Source organism: Rousettus aegyptiacus, unplaced genomic scaffold (genome assembly GCF_014176215.1).
Source record: "Rousettus aegyptiacus isolate mRouAeg1 unplaced genomic scaffold, mRouAeg1.p scaffold_m13_p_3, whole genome shotgun sequence".
In the NCBI taxonomy this organism is placed as follows: domain Eukaryota; kingdom Metazoa; phylum Chordata; class Mammalia; order Chiroptera; family Pteropodidae; genus Rousettus; species Rousettus aegyptiacus.
Genome location: NW_023416306.1, coordinates 25164089 through 25190676, shown reverse-complemented (window position 1 = coordinate 25190676; position 26588 = coordinate 25164089). Strand labels below are relative to the sequence as shown.

General features: G+C 38.5%; 1 protein-coding gene across 6 annotated transcripts; it reads left to right on the top strand.

Annotated features, from left to right (window-relative positions):
- The first annotated feature begins 1620 nt into the window (after nt 1-1620).
- On the top strand, nt 1621-25452 carry RNF20 (ring finger protein 20). Of its 6 annotated transcripts, none has more exons than XM_036239176.1 (21): nt 1644-1707; nt 1983-2223; nt 2887-3041; nt 8078-8245; nt 8363-8510; nt 8660-8842; nt 11604-11722; nt 13734-13880; nt 14056-14133; nt 14333-14452; nt 15157-15336; nt 16234-16369; nt 16696-16817; nt 16937-17307; nt 18706-18823; nt 19387-19536; nt 21848-22060; nt 22878-23003; nt 23172-23312; nt 23999-24100; nt 24349-25452. In XM_036239176.1, the coding sequence occupies exons 3-21, from the start codon at nt 2913-2915 to the stop codon at nt 24523-24525; spliced, it is 2928 nt and encodes a 975-aa protein (XP_036095069.1). In that variant the 5' UTR covers nt 1644-1707; nt 1983-2223; nt 2887-2912; the 3' UTR covers nt 24526-25452. The 6 variants fall into 6 exon arrangements, with proteins under 6 accessions (XP_036095071.1, XP_036095069.1, XP_036095068.1 ...); XM_036239175.1 differs by lacking the exon at nt 1644-1707 and adding an exon at nt 1714-1847; XM_036239177.1 differs by lacking the exon at nt 1644-1707 and adding an exon at nt 1734-1821.
- The last annotated feature ends 1136 nt before the right edge of the window (nt 25453-26588 follow it).

Genomic DNA, 26588 nt, shown 5'->3' with positions numbered 1-26588 from the left:
ATGTTCTATTAAGAGGTGAGAGAGAGAGAGAGTGAATGCTAGGTAGGTAACCAACCATGTTCATTTACTACCAGCAATTGATTTATCACAGTACAATACACAGGTGATGATACTCGTATGAAACTCAACTAATGTGAGGAGGCTGACAATGAATAGTGGGGATTACGACAAACAAGAATAAAAGCAAAAGCATTATTCAGCTCCAGGCAATGTGGCCATGCAAGAACATAAGCCCAGCGTTGCTAGATCTTCAACATTTAAAAAAGAATTTGATAATCTGGATTTTTACATAAAATATTCTATTTTAAATGTTGGAAACTAGTTTTTGTTTTTGACCATGAAGGGCAAATAATACTGTCTAAAATAAACAGAGTATGTCTGTTGACCAAATATAGCTCATGAAACTCTAGAACAAACTTTGGACTGGAAAAAACATTGCTTGCCATTCAGTGGTTCTATTGATACAAGGCTTGCCAAGAATAGAGCAGCCAAAAGAGGGAGATCAGAACATTAGTGTCATTATTTCATACAATGTGTTTCAGCTCATGGGTTCCCAAACACAGTTCAGTCTTTTGCTTCACCTAACAAAATGTGAAGTCCATTTGGAGCCAGGATAGACAAAGTGTTCTAGTACTGGGAACCATGAACACTTTTCTGTTTACTTTCTTATTTATCCACCTGTAAGGCCCAGTAGGCAGGGGAACCAAAGTCTTCACATTATTGGAGATCCAGCGTGGATTAGGTTTGACTTTTTTTTTTTTCAAAGATGCCTAAATTCCATTGTATCTTTTAAGAAAGATACAGCAATTATTCTTGCATCTGAGCCCTTATCTAGTGTCATTAGGTTGTTGTACATAGTTCTGCAAGGTATACAGCCTTTTATTGGTAAGCTATATTGATTACCTTCCTACCATTAGAGCATAGACATTTAGTTTAATTGAATGGGAAATAGCAGTTTGTTGTTGACTAAAAAAAATCAATGCTTAATTAGCTTAAAATAGACTAGTTTTGACAACAGAAACTACTTATTTCTTATCTTTTCCCTGGGCAATTTCAGTAATTTTCAATTCAGTAATTTTCAATTCTGTTTGCACCTTACACACTTGGGAGAAAGAGAAGGTGGGTAGGGTTGGGGGTACGCTTTGAAAAAAAAACAAAAAAAAGATATCCAGGCGACCCTCCCCTCCCCCCAAGTGTTTCTAATGCTTAGGCAGGGCTGTATGTATATAGTTCCCTGTAAGAAAAGTTTACAATCTTCGAAACCCATCACATCTCTTGGGTTTTCTCCAGAACCCTTCATTTCAGCACGAGGGTCTCCAAATAACATTTTCCCGTGGTATCTGAGGCTAGCTAGTTTTTTTACTGCTGGGAGATTGACTGGAACATTAGCCAATCGGCAGTTTGAATGAGTCTCGGTAGAACCAATAACAGGCACTAGAATACGACATTTCATCTTAGTAGAAACACCAGGTTACAGTAAAATGCCAATAAGCCGAAAAAGTCTTGAGTGTTCTCTCCAGCGTCAGCCAGCCCCGGGTATGCCTTACGGTCTCAGCCACTCCCCACGCCCGCCCCCAAAGCGTTGCAGGAGAGACGGCATTACTTCCGGCGCTCGGCGCCCTCGCGTTGCGTAACTTCCGCCCGGCTGGGTGAAGCTGCTTCCTCTTTTCTTTCCCTTTTCAGATCACTGGCCGGGTCTCCCGGAAGGTTCGATGGCTCTTGGTTTACGGGTCAGGGGTGAGAGGTGGGAGGACTATGCGGACCTTGGTGAATAACTGTCCGGAGTTCTGCTCTTTGGCGGCTCGAGTGTGAAGAAGCCAGGTTAAATATCGGCCAAGGGAGCGATGGTATCGTGCGGAAATCATCACCCTCTCCGGCTCCGGGGCCTAATTCTTCCAGTTGACCGTACGGGGGCTAGGGGTCCTTGGCCTCTCGCGAGTCCGATTGAGGCTCTTGTCTCCTCTTCTGTCTCCATTCTCTAGGCGAGGGCCGACTCAGGTTGCTGCCACCGATATCCTTCCTCCTGGAGCTTTAGTCTCGGTGATCGCAGGGCTGCTTCCGAAAGTAGTAAAGTGCTTTAGCATCCTTCCCGCCTCCTTGGAGCTCCAAAACCCTGGGGGACCGGTGGGGCAGACAAACTATTTGTTCGCCTCCATTGTACATCTGAGGAAACCGAAGTTCTTGGAGAACTCACTCTTTCAAGAGAGCGCGGCTCCCTGCAAGGTAGAACTGGAATTCGCACCCAGATCTAGCTTCATTAGGGTCACAGAAAATCATGGGGAGAGCGTTTGGAAAAAGGAAAGGAACTGCAAATCTATAAAGGAGAGCTGGCATTTCTGAGTGCATACTTCATGTCAGGCATACACCTAAGTTCTTTCCATATTTATTGATTACTTATAAAGAGCATAGAAAGCGTTTACTGTTGTTATTTCTAGTTTAGGAAATACACGCTCAGAGATAATAAATGACTTGTCCAATATTTATGACTTAGCAGACATCTCCCAGATCTTTTTTCAGCTCTGCGATTGTTCCAACACAGTAGAATTTACTTCTGTTCTGATTAAACTGCTTTTTTTTTTTTTTAAATTTTAGCTTTTAAGAAAGGAAGATTTCTGAAATTTTCTTGGTCTCTACATCCTTTGCCCATTTTCTTTTATTAGCATCCTATTTAGAAATTCGTAATCATGTAAATTCAGCCCTGACTCTTATTCCACAACTTTTTTCTTTCAAAGAGGAATTTGGGGATCGTGTTACTTGGTGTGGAATTGATCTAGGTTAAAAGGCCAGCCAGAAGAATTGCTAATTTTTATAACACAGGTGGTATCTATCGTTCTCCTTGCATATTTTGCCTAAGTCTCTTGTCTTTTTTTTTTTTTTCCCCTGCAGGAAAAGGGCTATCATCTTGTGCCAAGATGTCAGGAATTGGAAATAAAAGAGCAGCTGGAGATCCTGGCACATCTGTGCCTCCAGAGAAGAAGACAGCTGTTGAGGATTCAGGGACCACAGTGGAGACAATTAAGCTGGGGGGTGTCTCTTCAACGGTATGTGGAAACAATGCTATGAGAGTGTGCTTTTCTTCTGTCAGTTGCAACCTGAAAGTAAGAATTTATGGAAGCCTTCTGGAGTAAGGGGAGTTGGTTTGAAAAGAGAGAAATAAAACAACCCAAAGTAGGTAAAGTGATGTAGTGGTCACTTCTGAAGAAGAGATATATTGACATTTGATCTTTATTTTCAAAGGTGTGCTTATCTTCTTTGGAGAGTCTGGTGCCTGATACACATTGATTATAGCTATTTAACAGGGGAAACTACATTCATTTTTTCCTTCACTGAAAAATTAGGTGCCAGCTAACAAGACCATGGAGGGAGTGGTGAAGAGAGTCTGAGGGCAGACTGCCTGGAGTTGACTGTCAACTCCACCACTTCCTCGTTATCCTCCCTGTGCCTCTTGTTTCTTGGTCTGTAAATTGTAATTATAGTAACTACATCATTGGGTTGTTGAAAGGGTAAATGAAAGAGTGACTGTTAAGGGTTACAGCATTACCTTTAACATGGTATGTACTCAACATATTCGAGCTATTGATAGTTATTATTGGGCTAGATATTATGATTATAATGGTGAATAAAATAGATACTGTCCTTACTCTTACAGTGTTGACAGTTTCATTAGACTATAATACACCAAAAGCTTATAATAATGCTATTTGTCCATTAGTCATCAGAAGTTCAATGTAATAGGTTTTGATCTAGATCAGGAGTCTATGTTTTAGAACTCAGCCATGGGGATAGAGTGTTAAAATGCTTTACATTACATATATATAACTTATGAAACCACATCTGTTACTTATTTGAATTAAGGCTGAAGATCAGAGAGAATAATAGGAATATTCAGAGTAAATTGTTGAAGTGTCATTTCTGAGTCTGTCTGGGGTTCAGCTACTCCATTCTACTGCCAGAAGGTGATTTTGTTTTAGCGCTGTGTCGTATCATGCATCCCAAGGACATTTATTTATTCAATAAATATAAATATTTGTTGAGCATTTGTTACTTACTAGACACTGCTTTACACTGGGGACAGACCCTGAAGTACAGGTTTTAGGGTGGCACTGACAAGGGAACAGACTGTTATAATACAGTGGGATGTGCACATCCCAGTTTGGACTTTATCCAGAAGGCAGTGAGGAGCCATTGGAAGGTTTTAAGCAGGGGAGTCACATGCTTTCACTTATGTTTGGAGAATACACTGCAGAGGAGCCAGGGTTATAAGCAAGAGTTCAGTTAGCAAAATTGTTTCCTCGTTCCTTCTTTCTACCCACCCCACTCCGCCTCTTTAAGGGTGGGCAGCTCACTTGGTTGAAGGTTGCCCTGGAAGGCAATATCTTCTCCTATTTCAGTTTGCTATAGTGAGCTGGCTGAGATTGTGGAACAAAAAACTAAGACTCCAAAGTGTGCTTGAAGTGGGAGCACTGACAGTGTGAATTGAGCTATCCACCATAGCCGTGCTGAAATCTGGCAGGCTGACATGGCACGGGGCACCGAAGTGTCTGCTACAGGAGGCCATTGCAGTAATCTTGATGAGGGATCATGGTGGCTTGGATCACTATGGAGGCAGTGTTGACAAGATTTGCTGATTTGTTGGGTGAAGTATATGAGAGAACAGAGGCAAGATGACCCCAGGATTTTGGAAGTATGGCATTTCCACTTACTGGGCTAGGGAAGAGTATGAGAGGAGCAGGATTTTGGGAGCTGTGGAGGCTGAATCATGAGTTTGATTTTGGACATGTAAGTTTGAGATATTTATTAGTTCCCTGAGCAGATAGGTAGTGGATATAATAATCTGCAGTCTGGGGAGAGGTCTGGGCTAATGCTGTACATTTGGAAATCATCATGTTGTAGATGATACTTAAATCCATGAGACTAAAGACTCTCCTCCAAGAAATGAGCATAGATAAAGAAGAGGTCTGGGAACAGAGTCCTGGAGCTCTGCAACAGTTTGATACCAAGAGGGTAAGGGGAGACTAACCAAAGAGACAGGAAAAAATGGGCCAGTGAGATAGGAGGAGAACAAGAGAGAGTGGGGTCCCAGAAGCCACATGAAGAAAGTGTTTCAAGACAGAATGCTGCTGATAGGTTGAGTAAGTTCACTGGAGACTTGACCAGAACTATGTCCGTGGAATGATGATGATAGAAGCCTGATTGCAGTGAGCTTAAGAGAATATGAGAGGAGAGGAATTAGGGAAAAGTGGATAGAGACAATGCTTTGGAGGAGTATTGATGTAAAGTAAAACAAAGAAAGTGAGGCAGTAGTCAGAGGGAAATGTGGGATTGATGAAAAGTCTTTTTTTTTTTTTAAGTGGGAGATACTGCCGCATGTTTATTCGTTGATTGAAATGATTTGGTAGAGAGGATAACATTGATGATGTAGAAAGAGAAGACAGTTACTGGCGTGATATCCTTGAGTAGGTGAGAGAAAATGTAATACAATGCACAAGTTGGGGAATTGGCCTTATTTAGAGCAAGGACAGTTTATCCATTGCAAAAAGGAGGCATCAGGGGATATGGGTTCAGATGTAGACAGGTTAGTAGTTATGGTCGTGGGTGATAGATGATCTTCTGATTGCTTTATATTTTTTTTGCAGTGAAATCAGAAGCAGGACTCATCTGAGAGTGAGGATGGGGGAGGCAGTTTTGGAGGTTTGAAGAGACAGGAGAAGGTATGAAGTAGTTGTCGTACAGGACTGTGCAGATGGAGTAGGATTGCTGGACAGCACTGAGGACCTACTTGAATTTGTGATCATGAGTTTAAAGTGAGACCAATCAGCATGGCGCTTTATTTTTTCTGGTCACATTCACCTGCATGGATACAGGCGTGGAGTTGGTGGAGAGTTGGATGTTACCAGGATTGGAGTTTTTACTAATCAAGTATGATAAAGGAGCAAGGAAGGAGAGGGTTGTTAAAGGGCATGATTATGACTGATTATAGAATTTAAGTTCGATAAAGAAGGAAGTGAGTGAAGGATAAGGAAAGGTAGAGGACCAATAGATTGTAGATCATGGAGAAGTAGAAGAATTGTTGGAGCCAGGAAACTAGAGAGTGAGCTGGAAAAATAGAGAATGGGGTGTTCAAAATTGAGGTTATAGAGAACATGCAGATGTAGCTAAGACTAAGAATAACTGGGAATTACCAAACCGAGGGAAGTAAAGTACAAGATCATTGGAGGAGGGAAGTCGATGGCTTGATGATCTGATATATAGGAAAGGTCATCTATATGGAAATTGATATTTTTGATGAAAGTAGTATTGCAGAGAGTGTTCATAATCTAGGAGCTGAATCTTCAGGAAATATGGGCAAGGGACCTGGGCCTTTAGAGATGAGTGCAGCAAGGCAGGGTGACAGGTGGTACAGACCAATGACATGAGCTGCAATACTAAGAGGTTTTAGGGATGAAAGTGGGTTAATGGCCTGGAAGTGGCAGTGGAGAACAAGGAGCACGCACGCCTACAGCAAGCACTGCTGGAGAAGCCTGCAGGGACGTGATAATCTCATCCAGTTTCAATTAAATCAAGAAGGAGAAGGCAGTGCTCAGAGAAGAGGTTAAGGATATAGTTTATTAAGCAATAAACTGGTACATTGGGAAACTATTGAGTCTTTTGGTATGTAAAGAATGGTTTGACCAAACAGAGAGAGGTAAAACAAGGAATTGGTGGTCTAATGAATCGTTCTTCCTTGAAAATATTCATTAATTCCCAGGTTAAGACAAAATGTAATCCTTTCCAATCTAGTTTCTTTGTCTGGGATACTGTCCCCCTTCCCCCCACTTGTCCTAGAGAAGTTAAAGATAATGAGAAGGGCATGGAATTACTGATGGAATTATTTTTTGCAGAAACAGACGAGAACAGAATTCTGAGCACAAGTTGAGGTTTAAAGAATGTGTGCTTAGGTTGGTAAGTAGTGTGAAGAGGTCAAGGAGATGGGAAATTGAAGAGCTTTTCATCTGATGCCTTCTATTTTCTCTTTAAAATGAGAAGCATAGTCATGTGAGAGGAGGCAGGGCTTGGTAGTTGGATATTATTTTGATGGAAAATAGGAGAAAACTTACTTGTTAAAAAAAGAAACATTTCCTGACAAATTCTAAGATCTGTTCAGGTTAAGAATTTATTTTGTAAAGGCTGCAGCCTCCCTGCTTTAATTACCCTATCTAAGTCTCATCACATGAGGTATACGAATAGAATAGTCAGATGTGTGGATTAATTCAGATTGGGGTTTGTTTGCAGAGGTGGAATAAAATGTTTAAGGGAAGAGGTGCATGATAGGCAGGAATTTGAAGGAATATACCATAGGGTATAGTCAAAGTATGGAAGATAGTGGAGACAGAAGGGGGCTGCCAGAGAGAAAAGAGAGAATTCAAAATTTTGGAGATCTAGATGAGGGCTGTGTATTGGGATAAGGGCATGAGATACCTGGAAAGATACAGCTTTATTCAGGGAATGGGAGATTGGAATTTTAAGATCTTGGATGTGGCTCAAAGCCCAAAATGTGGCTTTTGAAATGTGTGGCTGAAGCACAGAGGAGATCATCATTGGAGTTAAGGAGTTCAAAATATAGCCTAGATGCTGGAGGATGTGGTTTGTCCACATGTGTACATGTCCACGTGTATATTGAGGTCACTGAATGTATTGGCAGGAACTGGGGTAGAGAAGGACCCAGGTACCACAGTCATGAAGGAATGAAAGGCAGTACTTAGGAAGTAGATGACAGCATTGACTGGGGTAGAGGGTGATCTAGCTGGGCGGGGGAGCCTCACAGTAGCAGAACTTTGTGTGTGTACATGTGACTAGAACAGTGAGATGAGTGAGGTCAAGGTTCTGGTATATTTGTGTATCATTCTTTTCCTTCCATCATCACAGACCCTTTCCTTTATTTCTTCTGTTCTTACTTCTTATTTAATTATAGTAATTTTTTTAAAAAATAAATAGCTTTATTCATAGGAGATAACTCAGCAATAATGCCTTGTTGAGTTTAATAGTTGATTTGTCTAATTTTGTTGTGGAAACTAATGAGATTCATTTTCTGGGGCAGGAGGAGTTGGACATTAGAACACTGCAAACCAAAAATCGCAAGCTGGCAGAAATGGTGGATCAGCGGCAGGCCATTGAGGATGAGCTCCGTGAGCACATTGAAAAACTGGAACGAAGACAGGCCACCGATGACGCCTCATTATTGATTGTCAACCGGTACTGGAGTCAGGTAGCTAACTGTTTCTTTGCTTATTTTTATTTGAGCATTGTAGTTCCCCTTAGCACACTCTTCATTTTCAGAGTTGTGTGTTTTTGTTTTTCCATAACTGTGCCTGATTTTCTCTAGTTCGATGAAAACATCCGTATCATCCTTAAACGTTACGATCTGGAGCAGGGTTTGGGAGACCTCCTCACAGAAAGAAAAGCCCTTGTCGTGCCCGAACCAGAGCCAGACTCTGACAGCAATCAGGAACGGAAAGATGACCGAGAGAGAGGTGACTGTGGTGAATTTACCACTGCATGCTTTTTTTTTTTTTTTTTTTGAAGAGCCTCACATTGAAGTTTTCCATTTGAGGGGGAAAATGGCTTTGATATTTCCAGTTGAATAATTTGGGGGGCTTCTCTTTTCCCCCTGTGTCCTCAGGGGAAGGTCAAGAGGCAGCTTTCTCTTTCCTTGCTACTTTGGCCAGCAGTTCCAGTGAAGAGATAGAATCTCAGCTGCAGGAGCGTGTGGAGTCTTCCCGCCGAGCTGTGTGCCAGATCGTGACTGTCTACGATAAATTGCAAGAAAAAGTGGAGCTCTTATCCCGGAAGCTAAACAGTGGAGGTGAGGCAAGAACCAGGAGACGGGGAGCACAGGGGGAGGAATAAGAACTCACCTTTGCATGCTGCTTGGTACTTTGCAAGCTTTTGAATTTATTTTTAATTAAATTTCTTGGAATCCTAACCTCCAACATTACCAGTAATGTCATTACTATGGCATGTTATGAGTGCTTCATATTTTGAGCTATACGACAGTCCCATAAGAAGCTGAGGATACTCTATTAATTGGACACTTTTATAAGTAGCAGAATTAATTTTCTTATTTAAGAGATAGCTTTGTTTCTGGATTCTTGTGTGGTATTGGCCATTGATTTATAAGTGATAATAAGTATTTCAAATATTGGTAATTATAGTAAAAAGTTTTTTTCTTTGTTTATTAGATACTGATTTTTTACTTCCAAGAGTCAGTTTTGATATAGTCTTGTTTTTTTGTTTTTGTTATCTAATATTTTCAAAAAGAGTTGGCTCAGGTTTTAGAGTTAGATGATCTTTGTGTTTAAAAAGATAAAACAAACTATAAAGTTGGAAAAGTGTCTATTTGAAATAAAAGTATTATTTGAAATATGTTGTTATTCAGTGTTAATGCAGAAGTTGATATTTGTATAGTATTGTAAAGTATCAGTGTAGCTAGGTTGCATCTTCTTATTAAATGCCATGATTTCATGTTTTCAATAATAATTATGGTTCAGTAGTAATATCGTAATTTCGCAGATTATCATCAATGTGTTTAACCTTTTATTTCTGAAAGAAACATATTGAATATAATGGAGTTCGAACCATTGGGTGGGCAAAATGTATTACTCTGTGATTTTGTTTTTGAAGATAACCTAGGCTAAATTATTGACAAAATTAAAAGAAGAGGCGTTTAAAAGACTTGGATAAAAGATAGTTGTTTTAAAATATACAAATGAGAAATACCTAAAAGTGGACTCTAAAAGTCCTTTCATCTCGGTTTCCAAAGATAACCATTATAAATAATGTGGTTCGTGTTCTCCCAGACTTTTATATTCATGTATTGCAACTACTTATGTATTCCTAGCTGAACTCGTTGTCTCTTGGTGCAGTGCCTTGGCTCATTCTTCTTTATTTCTTAAGTGTCTAGCTCTGTATCTGGTGTTTAGTGGGTGCTTAGTGAATGGTGGACGAATGGCTACAAATCCTCCCTGACCTAATGTAAACAGGGCTGTGTGTTATTTTTTCTCCCTTGGCTGTACTTAAATACTTAGATGGTATTGTTAAATCCTACTAATATGCCACATGCATTATGGGATATGCCATGTGCATATTATACCCAGATAATATGCCATATGCAGAGGCTATGTAAATGTTAAACTTGATTTTACAAATGAATATCAAGTAAAATAATTGCTATATTGAAAAACTAAAGTGAGCTATATAGTAAATAGTACTTTAAAATTATTCTTTTGATGGCATGAATTTAAGGTAGGGTTTAAGTTAAAAAATAAAAACATGAGTTACAAATTGCTAAACTTTCATAACATAAAAGGCAGTTGCCACTGATAAGCTCAACTTTCTAAGAGATAAAAATATATAAAGTATGAGTTGTAGCATCAACTCTAACTTTTTGGCAATTTATTTTTTCCCCATGTTTATTTAATGGTCCTTGATTCAAAAGAATTGCATTTATCAGCTCGTTTATTAATTCACTAAATATTGATCAAGCTCTTATTGGATTCTGTCGTCTCAATATTTTAGTTTATTAAGAGGACCGAAATTCAGTCCTTAGTTCTTGGGTTATGAATCACTTTGAGAGTTTTCCGAGTATACTCTTTTTTAGCCCTGCCTATGGAGATTCTTATTCAGCAGGTATAGGATGGGTTCTAGGGAAGTGTCTAATTTTAAAAGTTCCACAGGTGATTCTGATGGGCACGCCTGGTACAAAACCACGAAAATCACTACATGACCAAGCTCTTCTGTATTGCATTTTTAAGAGTGCTGCCAAGGGCTGGTATGAGAGGGCACAGTTTTTCTTCCTGATACTCTGCCTCTAAAGGGCAGTATATGTCCTGAGAGCATCTGGTTTCATTTACTGACATTTCGGTTTGAGCTATGGTATTTGTAACTTTTAATTTTAAACATATTAACTTGGTGCAATTAGTTATATAGATTTACCTGCTATATTTGTAAATAGTATTGTACGGTTTGGTTTTTGAGCTTCAGGAACACCCCTAGCATACTATTCCAGAATATCATAAGTGACTCTAATCTCTTATCTTTATTTTTTATGATTTTATAGGTGCTCATTTGAACAAGGAAATTTCTGTTCCCTCTCCCCCTTCTCTCTCTCTCTAGACAGATGCTTCATGTTGGTGTTACTAGATAGTAGGAATATGTAATAGCCTTATAAAGTCTGTTTTATTGCTGTTAAGTGTAATAGATTAGAGTTACCTCTGTCTTGTCTATAATTCTAAAATGCAGTTTTTTGGGTGATTCGCCTTATCAGAATAAAGTTACAGAACCTCCCATTTCTTTTTTCAAGGCATTTTGACTTTATAGAAAGGGATGGGAGTTAGATGATTTTGGCTTTGTTTCTAACCCTGCAGAGCACAAGGTTGGATCATTTGCTTAAGTCATCTAACCTCTTGGTAATTAATCTGCCATGTGAAGATAATAAAAAAAGCAGCCTAATTCTTGTTATTTACAGGAAAACAAAGTGAGATAGCATGTTAATGCTTTGGTGGGATAGACAGTTTTAAAGTTTGACACTGTCATTGCCAAACTAAAATATAGTTCTTCTCCCTCAGATAATCTGATCGTGGAAGAAGCAGTGCAGGAGCTGAATTCCTTCCTCGCACAGGAGAATATGAGGCTGCAGGAATTGACAGACCTCCTTCAGGAGAAGCATCACACCATGTCTCAGGAGGTACTTGACCAGAAAGACCTTACTCTAGAAAACCTATTTTTTATATTGAAGAGCATGCAGGACAGGCGAAAACAACCAGCTCTGAGAAATGAAAATCTAGGAAAGGTTAAAGAAAGAAAATCATTGAATATTTCTCCTTGTTTATGCCTCTTTAAACAGACATTTTAGAATCTTAGTCTTTAGGAAGAAATCCCATCATATAGCGTTTTGCAAAAAAACACACCAAACCCCTAAATCATGAATTACCTCCAGTGTGAAAGACCATGTGCAATGTTACTGAGGAAAGGTTGGCAGAATTCATCTGAGAACAGGACGGTAGGAAATGCTGCTTTGATGATGGCCTAGGAACTTGAGGAATGTGGGCTTTCAATCTAAACTTGGACACAAATAATGCCATGACCAAACCCTGTCAAGATTTGGGGATTTGTTTGTTTGTTTATTTATATAAAATGATTGAGAAAAAGTGATGATAGGCCTTATAAGACTCTTCTTACACTCTTATCATTTTGATTTAGTTCAAAGTATATTCTGCTGAAATTTGACCTCCTTTTAGGGTGGCCACCCAAGTCTTAGGCTTACTATAAGATAACAGTTACCATTTACTTAGTGCCTAGCACTTAGACATTTTATGATTATTGTCTCTAATGTTCAAATGACTCCCATCTTATTGGAAGGAAACAAACTCAAAGAGGTAGGTGACTGGTCTGAGGGCACACAGCCAGAAAGTGATTAAAACTGTGATTTGGACGTAAGTCTGTTTAACTTCAAAGCCTATGTTTCTCGTTATGCCTTTGTTTTCTAAACTCCAGGGCCAAAGTCCATGCTGGGCTGGTTGGATGAGAATCATCTCGGAAGGTTATTAATACATGTGGATTCTCATCAAGCTTCAAAGGAGTTAGCGTATAGCAGTTCTTATAAATAAACTGGAGTGTAGTAAAAAAATTGAATAACTTTTGTCATGTTTTAAGACATAAACTAGATGCTAGCACATGAGAAAAATTTTCATCTTCCAGGCCTTTCTCAAATCTCACTTAGCATTTCTAACCTGGAGAGAGACATTGTTTTGCTCAGCTGACGTGGCATCCAAGATGGCACCATGCTGGCTGTTGATGCTTCCTGTCAGCTGGGAGCTCACGTTAGCTGTTCACTGGAACACCTGCATGTTGCCTCTCCAACACGGCAATTTTGGGATAGTTAGGCTTCTTACATGGCAGCTGCCTTTTCAGAGAGTGAGTGTCCCGAGAGCATCAGGCAGAGCCTCAACGTTATGTAGCGTCTTTTCCACTGAGTTATGTAGCATCTTTTCCACTGAATCGCTAAAGTTGACCAAGATTCAAGAAGAGGAGACAGTGACCTCACCTATTGATGGGAGGACTGTCAAAGAATTTTGGGGCCATATTTTAAAACCAGCGCAAAGTGTGCGTACAGATTAATGTGAATATTAACAACTTTGTGACTAGAGTATTAAATAGCATTAGCTAGTGCATAGCTCCAAAATAAACAGAACGACAAAAGTTTTTTTTTTTTTAATTTTTGTAGTATCTGATTTTAGATTGTCCTGGGGTCAGTTTAAAAAAGAGAATGGAAGTTTTCTTTTTGTTCTCTTTGGATTATTATTTGTGGAATGGAAGAGAAAGTTGGGGGTAAAGATGGCTGTTTTTTCTGAGTATATAGTTAAATTTTTGTCTCCTAAAATATTTGGTAAAATCAAGGATGTTATCTTTTGTCTCTTAAAAAATACACATTTTCTGATGGTTTTTGTTCTATCTAGGGAAATGGTACTTCTCGGAGGTAGATATATTATTGAATCTTAAGTGGTCTTTTCCTTGCATGAGAGTTCTTATAGACTTCTGTGGTTTTCATGATTGTAACTGACTTAGAATTGTTAAATGAACCTGTAATTTTATTTTTATACTCTTGTACTGAGAAGGAGGTATTGATAAAAGGCAATATTTTTCTAACTTGGTCTTTTTTGGCTATATTTTTCTGAATGCCTATCTTTGGAATATAGTTCTCCAAGTTGCAGAGTAAAGTGGAGACAGCCGAGTCACGAGTGTCTGTCCTAGAGTCCATGATTGATGACCTGCAGTGGGATATTGACAAAATTCGGAAGAGGGAACAGCGACTCAACCGACACTTAGCAGAAGTTCTAGAACGGGCAAGTGCTGTTTTATTCATAATTTGGAGATTAGAATCATTTTGAGGAGTCTACTCAGAGAAGATGGACTTGGGTAGTAGTACTTGGGACAAACGGATTCCTTTGAAGGTACATTGGTTATCATACTGAAATCTTAAAAAAGTCTCTCATTAAAGAATCTTTGTCTTCTCTGTAGGTGAATTCAAAAGGTTATAAAGTATATGGAGCGGGGAGCAGTCTCTATGGCGGCACAATCACTATCAATGCCCGGAAGGTAAAATCGCTGACTCTCTCAGGACACGTACTTTGACCCAGTATCAGGTGTTGGGCTGGGTTCTTAGCATTGTGTTTACAGGTGCAGAGTGGGCTTTTGGTAGAGGTGTGGATCAGTGAAGATAGAAGCTTAGGAATGGAAATGATATAAAACTTCTTGTTCTTTATTCTCATTTGACTACTTTTCTGCTTCTCTCCAGTTTGAAGAAATGAATGCAGAGCTCGAGGAGAATAAAGAGTTGGCTCAGAACCGTCACTGTGAGCTGGAGAAACTACGGCAAGACTTTGACGAGGTCACCACGCAGAATGAAAAGCTAAAGGTAGGAGACACGTCTCTGAGGGAGCATACAATGAAACATTCTGCTGACCAACTCACGTACATACTTGTGAACCTTCATAATTTATGAGAGAAAAGAAAAATGTGAGTTTTGGTAGTACATGTATTTATTTACTCATCATATACTTGTACCCTGCCTTATTCCGAAAATATTTAAAGCCCTACAAAGATATATTGACTGACTCAAGGTGCTGTAACTTAGGAATTGTTGAGAAAAATAAAGTGTAGGGTAAACTAGGGTAAGGATCCAGAATGGTTATAAAAATGGGGCTTGTGCACAAGGTATGTGCAAGGAACATGTGCATACGGTAGCAGGGTAGGCCACTCGCCTGTCAGTAATTGCCAAATGTGGGCCACAGAATTTGACTCTGCAGTTTCTAGCTGCCAAAATAGAGAAAGAAATATGGTCAGTGATCCTGTTAGTTTTCAAACCTGCCATTAGAATTTTCTCTTCCTAGGTTCTTGGGTGGAAGAATACAGGTTCCAGGCACCACCTCTCGGATGGTCTAATTTAATTTGGGGTTGATTTTACGTAACTAGAGGAATGGGTAGATCCACTTCATAATTGTCATAAAGCTTATCTCAAGTGTGCAAGACATCAGTGAGTTTAAAATTTTATTTGCTTTCATGCAGGGCACAGATGCTAGAGTCTGCTTCTGACTTTTCTTTTCTTTGGGCCCTCCTTAGGTAGAGTTGCGAAGCGCAGTGGAAGAAGTGGTTAAGGAGACCCCGGAATACCGCTGCATGCAGTCACAGTTCTCCGTCCTGTACAATGAGAGCTTACAGTTGAAAGCGCATTTGGATGAAGCTCGGACCCTTCTCCATGGCACCAGGGGAACCCACCAGCGTCAGGTCGAGCTCATTGAGGTAACAGCCTAGCTTTATCTTTTGTATATGTTTTCCTGCCTCTTAAATTTTATAATTTTATTCTCTCATGTGCAGTTAATATCCTGTTCATTCAGCAGACATTTATATGGTGGCCATAGGTCTTTACTCTGTTAGATGATGGGCATTCCACCATCCAGGATCAAACGGGCTAGTGGGGAGACTTAGGATCCGTTAGAATGCAGCATTGTGCAGTAGGGGCATGTTCCAGAGATGCAGTGATTAAGGAGACGGAGCATCTTAATTTGACTGTAGAACCTTCCTGGTTCCACTTGTCAAAGTGAAATACGATTCTTAATGATAAATGCAAGTTTACAGATATAAAGAAATAGAAGGGCATTCCCAGCAGTGAGAACAGCAGATGTAAAAATAGGTTAGTGTGGCTGGAGCCTTATCTACGTGGGGCAGAACAGTGGGTAGAAGCCTTGCTTACGAGCCATTGTAGTGTCTACTGCGTATGTAAATAATTTTTTTTAAAGGCAGAAACTTATATTCATGTGTTCACTTCTGTATCATCTGTAGTTTATAGTAGTTGATCTTTTGTTTATGTGAAATTAATTGAATTTAATAATTGTACTTTACATATATTTATATGCTCTTTTTAATTTTTAGTCCTCCAACTAAATTATAACATTCGCAGGGTTAAAAGCCATTTCTTTTATCTCTTTGGTATCCTACTGATTCTCTTATCAGTGTTTCGTAGGTGTCTGGTGCACATTAAGTTTTAATGAATTGAAACTTTTTGGAGTAATCCCTCTCGTCTTGGTATTTTCTTTTTTTCTTTTTGCATTCTTGAAAGATCAAATCTAGGAAACAGAGTATGATGATATTTCAACATTTCTAAAAGAACTTTTGATTTTTTCCTTTTTCTGTATGTAGCGAGATGAGGTTAGTCTTCATAAGAAGCTGAGGACCGAAGTGATCCAGCTAGAAGACACACTGGCCCAGGTCCGCAAGGAATATGAAATGCTGAGGATAGAATTTGAACAGACCCTTGCCGCCAACGAACAAGCAGGTATAATTATTCTCACTCCTCCCTGCAGTTTGTTTGCTACAGATGGCTTCTTGAAAGACAGCGTGGTCACCAGGATATGTTAGTCCTAACCGGAGCTCAGAAGTCCTGAAGAAACTTAAGTCAAATCCTGTAAGTTATTTTGGTTCACAGCCTAAATGCGCGTTTTTTTAACTTAAATTGGCCAGTTTCATTTTCCTCTTCTGAAAACTCTTTCTTTAGGTAATTCTCCCTGTTTCTCAGAGGTCTCTGATATGTTCTGCACTTTCTCCCCTTGTGCCTTTGCCCTTATCACAGTTCTTCATAACATTGCTGTTGCTGTATTTAAGGCCCCATAAACCGGGAGATGCGCCACCTCATCAGTAGCCTCCAGAATCACAATCACCAGCTGAAAGGGGAGGTCCTAAGGTATAAGCGGAAGTTGCGAGAAGCCCAGTCTGACCTGAACAAGGTAACCAGGAGGAGTAGTATAAGCAGTATTTGCTATTTAGTTTGTAAAGCTGTTATCAAGCGAGGAAAGCAGTGTGGTTGCCATAGCGATGTGCTTCTTTCCTTCCCTTGTCCTCCTAGACACGTCTGCGCAGTGGCAGTGCCCTCCTGCAGTCTCAGTCCAGCACTGAGGACGCTAAGGATGAGCCTGCAGAGGTGAAACAGGATCTCGAGGACTTACCTGCTCAGTCCTCTGCACCGAAGGCACCGCAGGAGGAATCCAACGAAATGAAGTCCAAACGGGATGAGGAAGAGCGAGAACGAGAAAGGAGGGAGAAAGAGAGAGAGCGAGAAAGAGAGCGAGAGAAGGAAAAGGAGAGAGAACGAGAGAAGCAAAAACTGAAAGAGTCTGAAAAAGAGAGAGATTCTGCTAAGGATAAAGAGAAAGGGAAACACGATGATGGAAGGAAAAAGGAAGCAGAAATTATCAAACAATTGAAGATTGAACTTAAGTAAGAGCAATGTTTTAGAGTGATTTTCTGACTCAAAAAGCTGAGGTTAGCCGGTGACTCCATAGTGTAGTGGTTAGCACGTCTGCTTTACACGCAAAGGCCCTAGGTTAGCGCCCCAGTGGAGCCATGGACCAGGCCCCGGGTGCGGGCAGTGAGTGTTTGGGAGGAGACACCCCACCTTCAGAGATCCAGTTCTTAAGGGGAGATGGCAACATCTGTGGGTCAGGGGTGGAAGTGTGTGTGTCGGGGGGGAATTAAAGAGGGGGGAAAAAAAAGCTAAGGTTAGGGCAGCATGCATGAAACGTTTCGTTAATGGCATGGCTTATCTGACAGTTGTATTATTTTGAGTGTAACTAAAGGGAGAGTTGATGCAGTCTCAGTTTTTGATCGGATGTACAGCCAAAATGGCCTGCCTGGCTGTCGTGTACTCCATTTCAGTGGTCAAGTCTCAATAAACCCTGTGGTTATGGCCTTATTTTTCATGAATCCAAATTAAGGGAAGCAGTGTCATGATCGAAGTAATATGAGAATTATTGAAATTAACTACTGGCAGATTGCTGGCATTTTCTATAATTTAAATTATAGTAAGGAAAGTATGTAGCACTGTAATTGGAACAATATTGGTCTATTTGCTTGGCAGTTAACCGGTTTGTGTATATATCAGATCATTTCAAGAGATTTCTTAGGAGGTTTACTGTAGGCATTAAAACATTAAGACAGACCTTTAAGTCAATGAAACAGCGTCATAACCTCACACGTTGCCCCTTCCTGCAAAAACAGCATCTTCTCTGTTAGAACTCGTTACTTCTTGCTCCCTATTGGTCATCGTTGAGCCTTAGTGACGTTTGGATTTGAGGGACCAGTATGCTCAAAATGTTGGGATTTCTTTGATATGTAAAAGTACAGTTAAGAGGTTTGATAATTTAGTAAGAGATGAAATTTGTCTTTAGCAGGTGGTTAATTAAGTATCAAATCTAGGATTAACAGTATACTTGTAACTTTCAATTTTCTCCTTTTTTCTTGATCGCTTTAAGGCAAATATTTTTTAAGTATGGTGTTAGAATCATCTGGATGACTTATATAAAATACATTCCTAGACCCCATCTCAGACCTACTGAATCTCAGAAATTTGCCTATTTAATGAGAGCCACAAACGTTTATTTTTTTAACTTTATGTTAGAGAACTTGATCTGAAGGGAGAAATGATTCCTTTGTACAGCTTACTTTTTTATTCTTTCTAGAAGTCTCTTGATAGTCTGTAAGTTTTATCTTTTAGCTGTGTGATATAAAATGTAAAATAGAACTCATGAAATATTTTGCTCCATTTGAAATTCCCTTGCTCTACGTCCTTTCTTTTCCCATTATGTCATTCCCCTTCCTCTGCCACCCTCGTCATAGAAAGGCACAGGAGAGCCAAAAGGAGATGAAACTACTGCTAGATATGTACCGCTCTGCCCCAAAGGAACAGAGGGACAAAGTTCAGCTAATGGCAGCTGAGAAGAAGTCCAAGGCAGAGGTAATCTATCCTGCCATGACCTGTCATTTGGGTTAAAATCTTCATTTCTGGGATTTTCCTTTACACTTATGAAGGGTAATTTCTTTAAAGTTAGTGTTTAAAACTCAGCAACATTTTCTTCCCTTTCAAAGACCATCTAAAATAGAGTTACAGGTTCTCCACTAGATAGATCAGTATTACTGGAAATAGTAGTAGTCTTTTCAAATTTTTTATCCCCCATTTCCCCATATAAATCATTGCTATAGTGATTCTTTTTCTGATTACTTTTGGGAAGAATGTTATTAATATTCAGGGGCCTAGGAAAAAAGGGTGAGATCTATTCTAGAGAAAGGTACATGTACACTACTCAAAAATGTCACTTATAGAAGCATGTAATATTGGAATGGAGTGATAGTAAAACAGTGTTGTGATGTGGCCTATGAGTGTATCATTTATCTCCTTTCATGATTCTGTAAAGGTTCTTTGGATGTTATGGGCCCTCCACTTGTGCATAGTATTAATTGATTTTTGAAATTTTATTATACCTTTGTCTTTGTTTTTGTGTGATTCCTTTCCTCCTACAGTTGGAAGATCTAAGGCAAAGACTCAAAGATCTAGAGGATAAGGAGAAAAAAGAGAACAAGAAAATGGCTGACGAGGATGCTTTGAGGAAGATCCGGGCAGTAGAGGAGCAGATAGAATATCTGCAGAAGAAGCTGGCCATGGCCAAGCAGGTGGGCACGCTTTTTAAAATTAGCTTTTTAAGTAAATGTTACGTGACAGGTAAGTTATTGATAGCGAAATTTTCTCTTTCATTTCCGTCCCTTTAAAAAATGTTTTCTCCTATCTGTATGTATGTTTGTTTTTACATTTAAGTCTTTCATCCTTTAGTTATTTTGTTTTGCGTATTCATGAGATAGGGAATTTACTTTTATTTTCAGTTGGATAGCATATTGTTCAGACATTGTTTATTGAGGGATCTGTCTTTTCTCTGCTGATCTGGAATTGGGATATAATGAATATAAATGAAAAAATATAAAATTTTATACACGATTATAGACATATGAAACTAAGAAAAACGTGCACCCTAAACGTTGGAAGCAAATAACCAGTATGTTAATTGTGGTTGTTTGTGAGTCATAGAACTACACTCTCCCCCTTCTCCTAAAGAACATGTTTTCTTTAAGTCCCAGTGAATTTTATTGATACTTAATAATAAAGATACTGAAAATGGTTGGAAAAATCATATGTGTTTACCATGAGAAACACCTTCACTTTCCGAGAAATAGCAAAATGACAAAGAAATGAAGTAGTTTTAATGGTGACGTGAACATTAAGTACCTTGAAAAGAACTATATTAAAACCTTACACATTTCCTTTTATAAACAGTGGGGTTTTGGCTTTTCTTAAATCGGTTGATTGCTACTTTTATCTCTCTTGCTTTTTTTTTTTTAATAAGTTGGAAATTGTGCTACTGTAGTTTCTAGTACAAGTAGAAAAACACAGTATGTTCTTATCAGGATAACTCATTATCTTAAATGTTAATTATTCCTAAGTTAATGTATAAACTTACTGTGATCCCAGTAAAAATACTAATTTTGTTTTTGTTTATTTTGGTACTAGACAAACTGATTTTATAGTACATATAGAAAAGTAAACAAGAATGGCCAGGAAAACTAAAAAAGAACAGTGAGGTTGAGGGGCGGTAGTTCTCTCTCTATCAGATATTAAAACATAAAGTTTGAATAGCTAAAATAGCTTGGAACTAACAGGTTAGGACCAAAGAGAAAGTTAGAAATAGATCAAGATACACATGTGTATTTAATATGTGCTAAAGATATAGTTTTAAATCAGTGGGGAAAAGCAAAACTATTAAATGTAGTAGGGCAAAAATAAAATAATATTGGGAAAAAGTTGGTTATATACTTGAATATTGTATACTAGGATGATTTCCAAATGAGTTATAGGTATAATATTGAAGAAATTAAACCAATAAAAAACTAGAAGGAAACAGGTAAATGTATTTATAAATTTGGAGTAGACAGTGCCTATCTATTAATAAAATTCTAAAAACATGAAAGAAAAGATTGGTAACATAGACTTAATGTAAAAAACCCACAAAACTTCTACATAGCAAAAACCATAAACATATCCAAAGATACTCATCTCTGATAACACATGTGTAGGTTAAAACAGTTGTAGCATTTTCTCTGTTATGTAGGTAAAAATATCTTTTAATTTCCATTGTCATGTCTTCTTAGATCTATGTGTTATTTAGATGCATATTGATTAAATTCTAAACATGGGATTTTTATCTTTTTGTTATTGATTTCTAGCATAAATACACTGTGTTAAAGAACATATTCTGTATAATTTAAGTTCTTTTAAAATTGTTAAGACTTTTTTACAACTCAATATAATGCCAGTTTTTGTAAATATTCTGCATGACTTTGTAAAGTGTAATATGCAGCTATTGGTGCAATACTCTAATATGTCTATTTGGTCAAATGTATTGAGCATATTTTTCAAATCATTTTTATGCCTACTGATTCTTTTGTCTTCTTGCTTTATCAATGAATGAAAAAGATGTATTAAAAAAAAACTATTTTAGGTAATGTTCTTCATTTATCTGATTGTTATGCAATACTGTTGGAAAGTTTGTAGATTAAATTCAGTATTATAATTTTGGAAAAGTATGAGAAAATGTGGAGTTTTATGTTAGAAGTTCTCTTAAACAACTGCTACTTGATCGGTGTGCTAGACTATGGTATGTATAACTTTTTGTCTGTTTTAACTGATTTTGAGTACAGATCAACTAATAGCATCAGACCGATAATCACTGCCAGTGGCTTCAGGTAATAGGGCTTCTTCTTTCTGTATTCCTAGGGCTAACCTAGGGATAAAAGTAAGCTTAAAACTTAGTCTCTCTTTGTCACTAAGTTAATTTATTTCTGAATGAACAGTGGGAAAGTTTAGTTTCCTGTGCTCATTTTTTTTGGAGTTAGAAGATTCTGTTAAAATGAAGGTTCTTCCTCTTTATTTTAGGAAGAAGAAGCTCTCCTCTCTGAAATGGATGTCACAGGCCAGGCCTTTGAAGACATGCAGGAGCAAAATATCCGTTTGATGCAGCAGTTGCGGGAGAAGGATGATGCAAATTTCAAGCTCATGTCAGAGCGTATCAAGTCTAATCAGATCCATAAGTTACTTAAAGAAGAGAAGGAGGAGCTGGCTGACCAGGTTTTGACTCTGAAGACTCAGGTAATTAGAATGAATAGAGCTTTCCAGAAATCTGTTGAAGTAGGGTACTTTCTACATAAAGATACACATAAAAGAATGATTTTGTGGTGTTCTTTTATAATAGGAAAAAAATAAAACTAAATGTACATCATTTAGGGTACTGATAAATATATATCCCTACGAAGGAGTACAGTGTCGCTGTTAAAACAAACATGGATCTGCTGACATGGAAGAATGTCTAAAATATATCATTAAGTGATTTGTTTTATTACCCCTTTTGTGTTAAAAACAAATTCTTCATGTGCATGTGCTGTGTGTTTCAAAAAATGTCTTGAAGGTTGCATGAGATATTGTAAGAGTGGTTACCTAATTACCTTTAGATTTTGGGATGAGTTTGAAGGTGTGTGATTTTACTTTTTACCCCTTAATATTATTTAATTCTACTTTGTGCATGGATTTTAAGAAAAAGACTACATTAGAACATCTAGCTATTCTGAAAGAGATTTTGTGTGAACTATAGTTCACATGTTCTAGTATAACAGGTTTTGAGGATTAGTGTGGCCAGAGAAGATAAATATCTGTAAATGTAGTTTTTCTCTGTTCTTGGCAATCTGGAGAAGAAACTTTTCAGTGGTTTCCCAGACTTATTTGAATCATTAGCAATATTTTTTAAAATTATTATAATCTTGCATGTATTTTGAAGGGTTTACGGGTAAAATTAGTAATAGTTTGAGATTTCTAACAAATTCTCTTTTGTGGGCCTGTGGACGAACAGAGCCTAGTCATTTTGTTGTCTTCCTTTTCTGTTTGTGTTAAAATCTGATTTTCTTCTTCAAAGGTTGATGCCCAGTTACAGGTAGTAAGGAAACTGGAGGAGAAGGAGCATCTGTTACAGAGCAACATTGGCACAGGGGAGAAGGAGCTGGGTCTTAGGACCCAAGCCTTAGAGATGAATAAACGCAAGGTATGATTGATTACTCTGTCATCTGAAGCGATGATTAGTCTCTGAGGAACAAATAAGTGTGACACTGATGAAATCATAGGCTCATCTTATTCCTTGGCCTTGGGTTAACACCTTGCCTCACTGGAAATAAGGAGTGATGAGGGGACGTTATTCATACATCCCACATAGGCAATGGAGGCAGCCCAGCTCGCAGATGACCTCAAAGCACAGTTGGAGTTGGCTCAGAAGAAACTGCATGATTTTCAGGATGAGATTGTGGAGAACAGTGTCACCAAAGAAAAGGACATGTTCAATTTCAAACGAGCCCAGGTAAGAGCAGTTTTTTTTTTTTACATTTCACTAATTTTCTGAGTTCTGAAATGACCCATCTTATGAATGAGTCATTAGTCTAATGTATGTCATTTCCTTCTTGACTGAAGTTCCTTGAGTGAAGAGGCCGCATCTGTTTTCTTCACTGCCATATCCCTAAAGTCTATCGTGGTGCCCATCACCTCGTGGGCATGAAATAAATACTTATTAAATGAATAAATCAGTGAAGAAATGGCAGCATACTACATTAGGGGACTTCAAAGTTTCACAGTTTTCAGGTTTTGGCATACCAGCTGTTTCTCACGCTGCTTTTCTGTCCTTATCTTGTAAATTACTTCAATCCAATCTACCTCCAGTTTAAAACTAATTACCTAATAAAGTGGTTCATCAATTTTTTTATCTTTTTTTTTTTTTCAATTCAGTTCCTCTAAACTCTTAGACTGTATTTTCACGCAACTGAATTGCCAGTGCCCCTCTAGTTTGTCGATGTGATTACGGTTGCCTGTTCCAAAACAAAAGAAAATACCTTGCCATTTGCAATTCTTTACATTCCTAAAAGTAATTAGACATGAATGGATAGAAAATTCTATTTTTCCACAACAGAATGTTCAAGTTGGAGCAATTATTTTTCTCAAAAATGGCAAGTCTGGGGGAGTGTGTCTAATGGGTATGCTCTCCTACCGCAGGAGGACATCTCTAGACTTCGAAGGAAGCTGGAGACCACAAAGAAACCAGACAATGTACCCAAATGCGATGAGATTCTGATGGAAGAAATTAAGGATTACAAGGTTAGAAAAACTGCCTCCGTGTTTGCTTTGTGTTATTTTGTCAAGGCCTGAAGTGGCCTACTAACAGAATGGGAGAATAAATACTGAATTTCTTTATAGGAAGGTAACCAGAGAACGGCTTAATTTGGGAAGGAAAATGGTACTCTTGTCTTAGTGCTTAGTGGATTTTCTTGTTTGTTTGCTTATGTATGAGAGCCATTTGGATCGTAAACCTATATGGTTGCTCAGACTCTGACTTTTTCTTTTAGGCACGCCTGACGTGTCCCTGTTGCAACATGCGTAAAAAGGATGCTGTACTTACGAAGTGTTTTCATGTTTTCTGCTTCGAGTGTGTGAAGACACGCTATGACACCCGCCAGCGCAAGTGTCCCAAGTGTAATGCTGCTTTCGGTGCCAATGATTTCCATCGCATCTACATTGGTTGATCTGAGCCAGGGGAAGAAGAGGGGCTGACTAGACAGGCGCCTGTTCATTAACCATCAAACCTTTACCTCTTCTCTTGATTGTCACCTACAGGATAGTTTGTCAACTACCTTCCCTTCACAGACTTTCCATCCAGGTTCTCCTCTCTAATAGCTAGATGACTTCAGGGGAAAGGACTGGTAAATACAAGTCGAGTTTAAAATGAATTAGAAACAAATAATTCTTATTTGTCTTCCTTACCAGCCTTGTTTATTTCCTGCTTTTAGACTTTTCTACATTTTCTTCTTCAGGTTCACTGTGTAATCTTACATTATCCATTCCTCCTGAAGAAGTGAAGTTAGTATTTTTGACAAGGAGAAGGGAACAAAGCAGAGAAGAGACACGTGGCTATCGGAGGAGAGGGTGGATCTGATCTTTTAGAAATAAGCTGTGGGCACAAACATTTCTTGATTTTCGTAGTAAATTTTTTGTAAACTTGGATTATAAAATGGTATAACTGTGCTACTCTTTCCTGGATGGTTTGAAGCCTTAATGAAATTATGTCCAGGATGAGTCAATCCATTTTTTTGTTCACTAGCAAAGTAATTTGTTAAGGTCAGCTGACTTCCTTGTTGAAGTTATTTCAGTTTTGAATGTTCTGCTCATTAAAGTCTTTAAATTTCTTGAGGCCAGAATGATTTCAGATACTGTAGCCCCCTTTATGTGAAAATAAAATCAGGATTGGAGAGGATTGAGAACAGGACTGAGGGTAAAACGATCTTCTGGGTACTCTGGGAACTCAACACAGGAAGGCCTTGGTGAGCTATGAATTCCTCTCATGAGCCTCTCCAGAGGGGTTGTTGTGATCCTTCTTTTCCAGAAGATTCTCTGTAATGTTTCTGTAGGACTTTATACTCCATTACCTTCAATTAAAGCAGGATTCAGTTTGCTTTGGTGTTTTGTGTTTTTCTTTGAAACTTCTGTAATTTGTCATTTTTGGTTGATTTTACACCTGTTCTAGAACTGAATTCTCTTGAACAGAAATAATCAGACTAAGAGTCTGATTATGTTTAAATTATTTATTTTTTTGATTAATCAGAGCACTTTTCTCCCAGTTGTTTATTGAGTCTGTTTTGGGGAGAGATTATACCTAAAAGATTATGGTTTATTTGACTCTTCTCAGTTCTCTTCCATATTCCACTAGTGGGTAAGAGATTGTGATTTGTTTGCCAGGGAGTATAAGGCTACCTGGCACTTTAGGTTGAGAGTTCTTGAATTACAAGTTTTATTATAACCAGCAAACCAGAGGTCTTACGTATCTGGTAAGGGGTTGTGCAAAATGGATCCCTTCTTGATCACCACCTGTCCCTAGGAGATGGGTATAGACAAATTCCATGTCCTTTTGTGATGGACTTATGATGAATTTCACAGTTATGGGTATGGATTAAGAAACGAGTTTAACTGGGCAATCTTAACAGTGTCATCAAAGGGGACACATCCCTCGATCGGCTCACCCCACCTACCCAACACACAGAGCCATGATGGGGTCAGGCCCTGCTTCTGGGCACAGTGCATTTTCACTCAGTGATCCCCTTGCTGCTCTGTGCTTATAGGACAATCTTGTACATAACTTTGTAGCTTCAGGGCAGAGAGACTACTTGGGTAGCAGGTGGTTTGGGTTTTGCTTGACTAGGAAAGCTGGCCATCCAGCAGCAGGGGACAGTGGAGCCTGTGGAAGGTTGTAAAGGAAAATGATGAGTCCCATGGGAAGCTGGATTTAGGGGAAGTTCTTCTATCTAGGAAGAAAATGTAGAAGAAAAACTGACCTCTCAATTTCTTATTCACAATAAGTTAATATTTTGAATATTTACCAGGTGTCAAAGCACTGTGCTAAATGTTTTGCATATATTGATTCATTTCATCTTCAATATGATCCTATAATATAGTTATTACTGCTTTATAGATTAAGAAACTGAAACAGAGAGCTAGTTAGTGGCAGGGCCAGACTCATCCAAGTATAACTTCATAAGAAATATGTTTAGCACAGTACCGGGAATCACAATAAGCACTCAATAAATGCATAAAT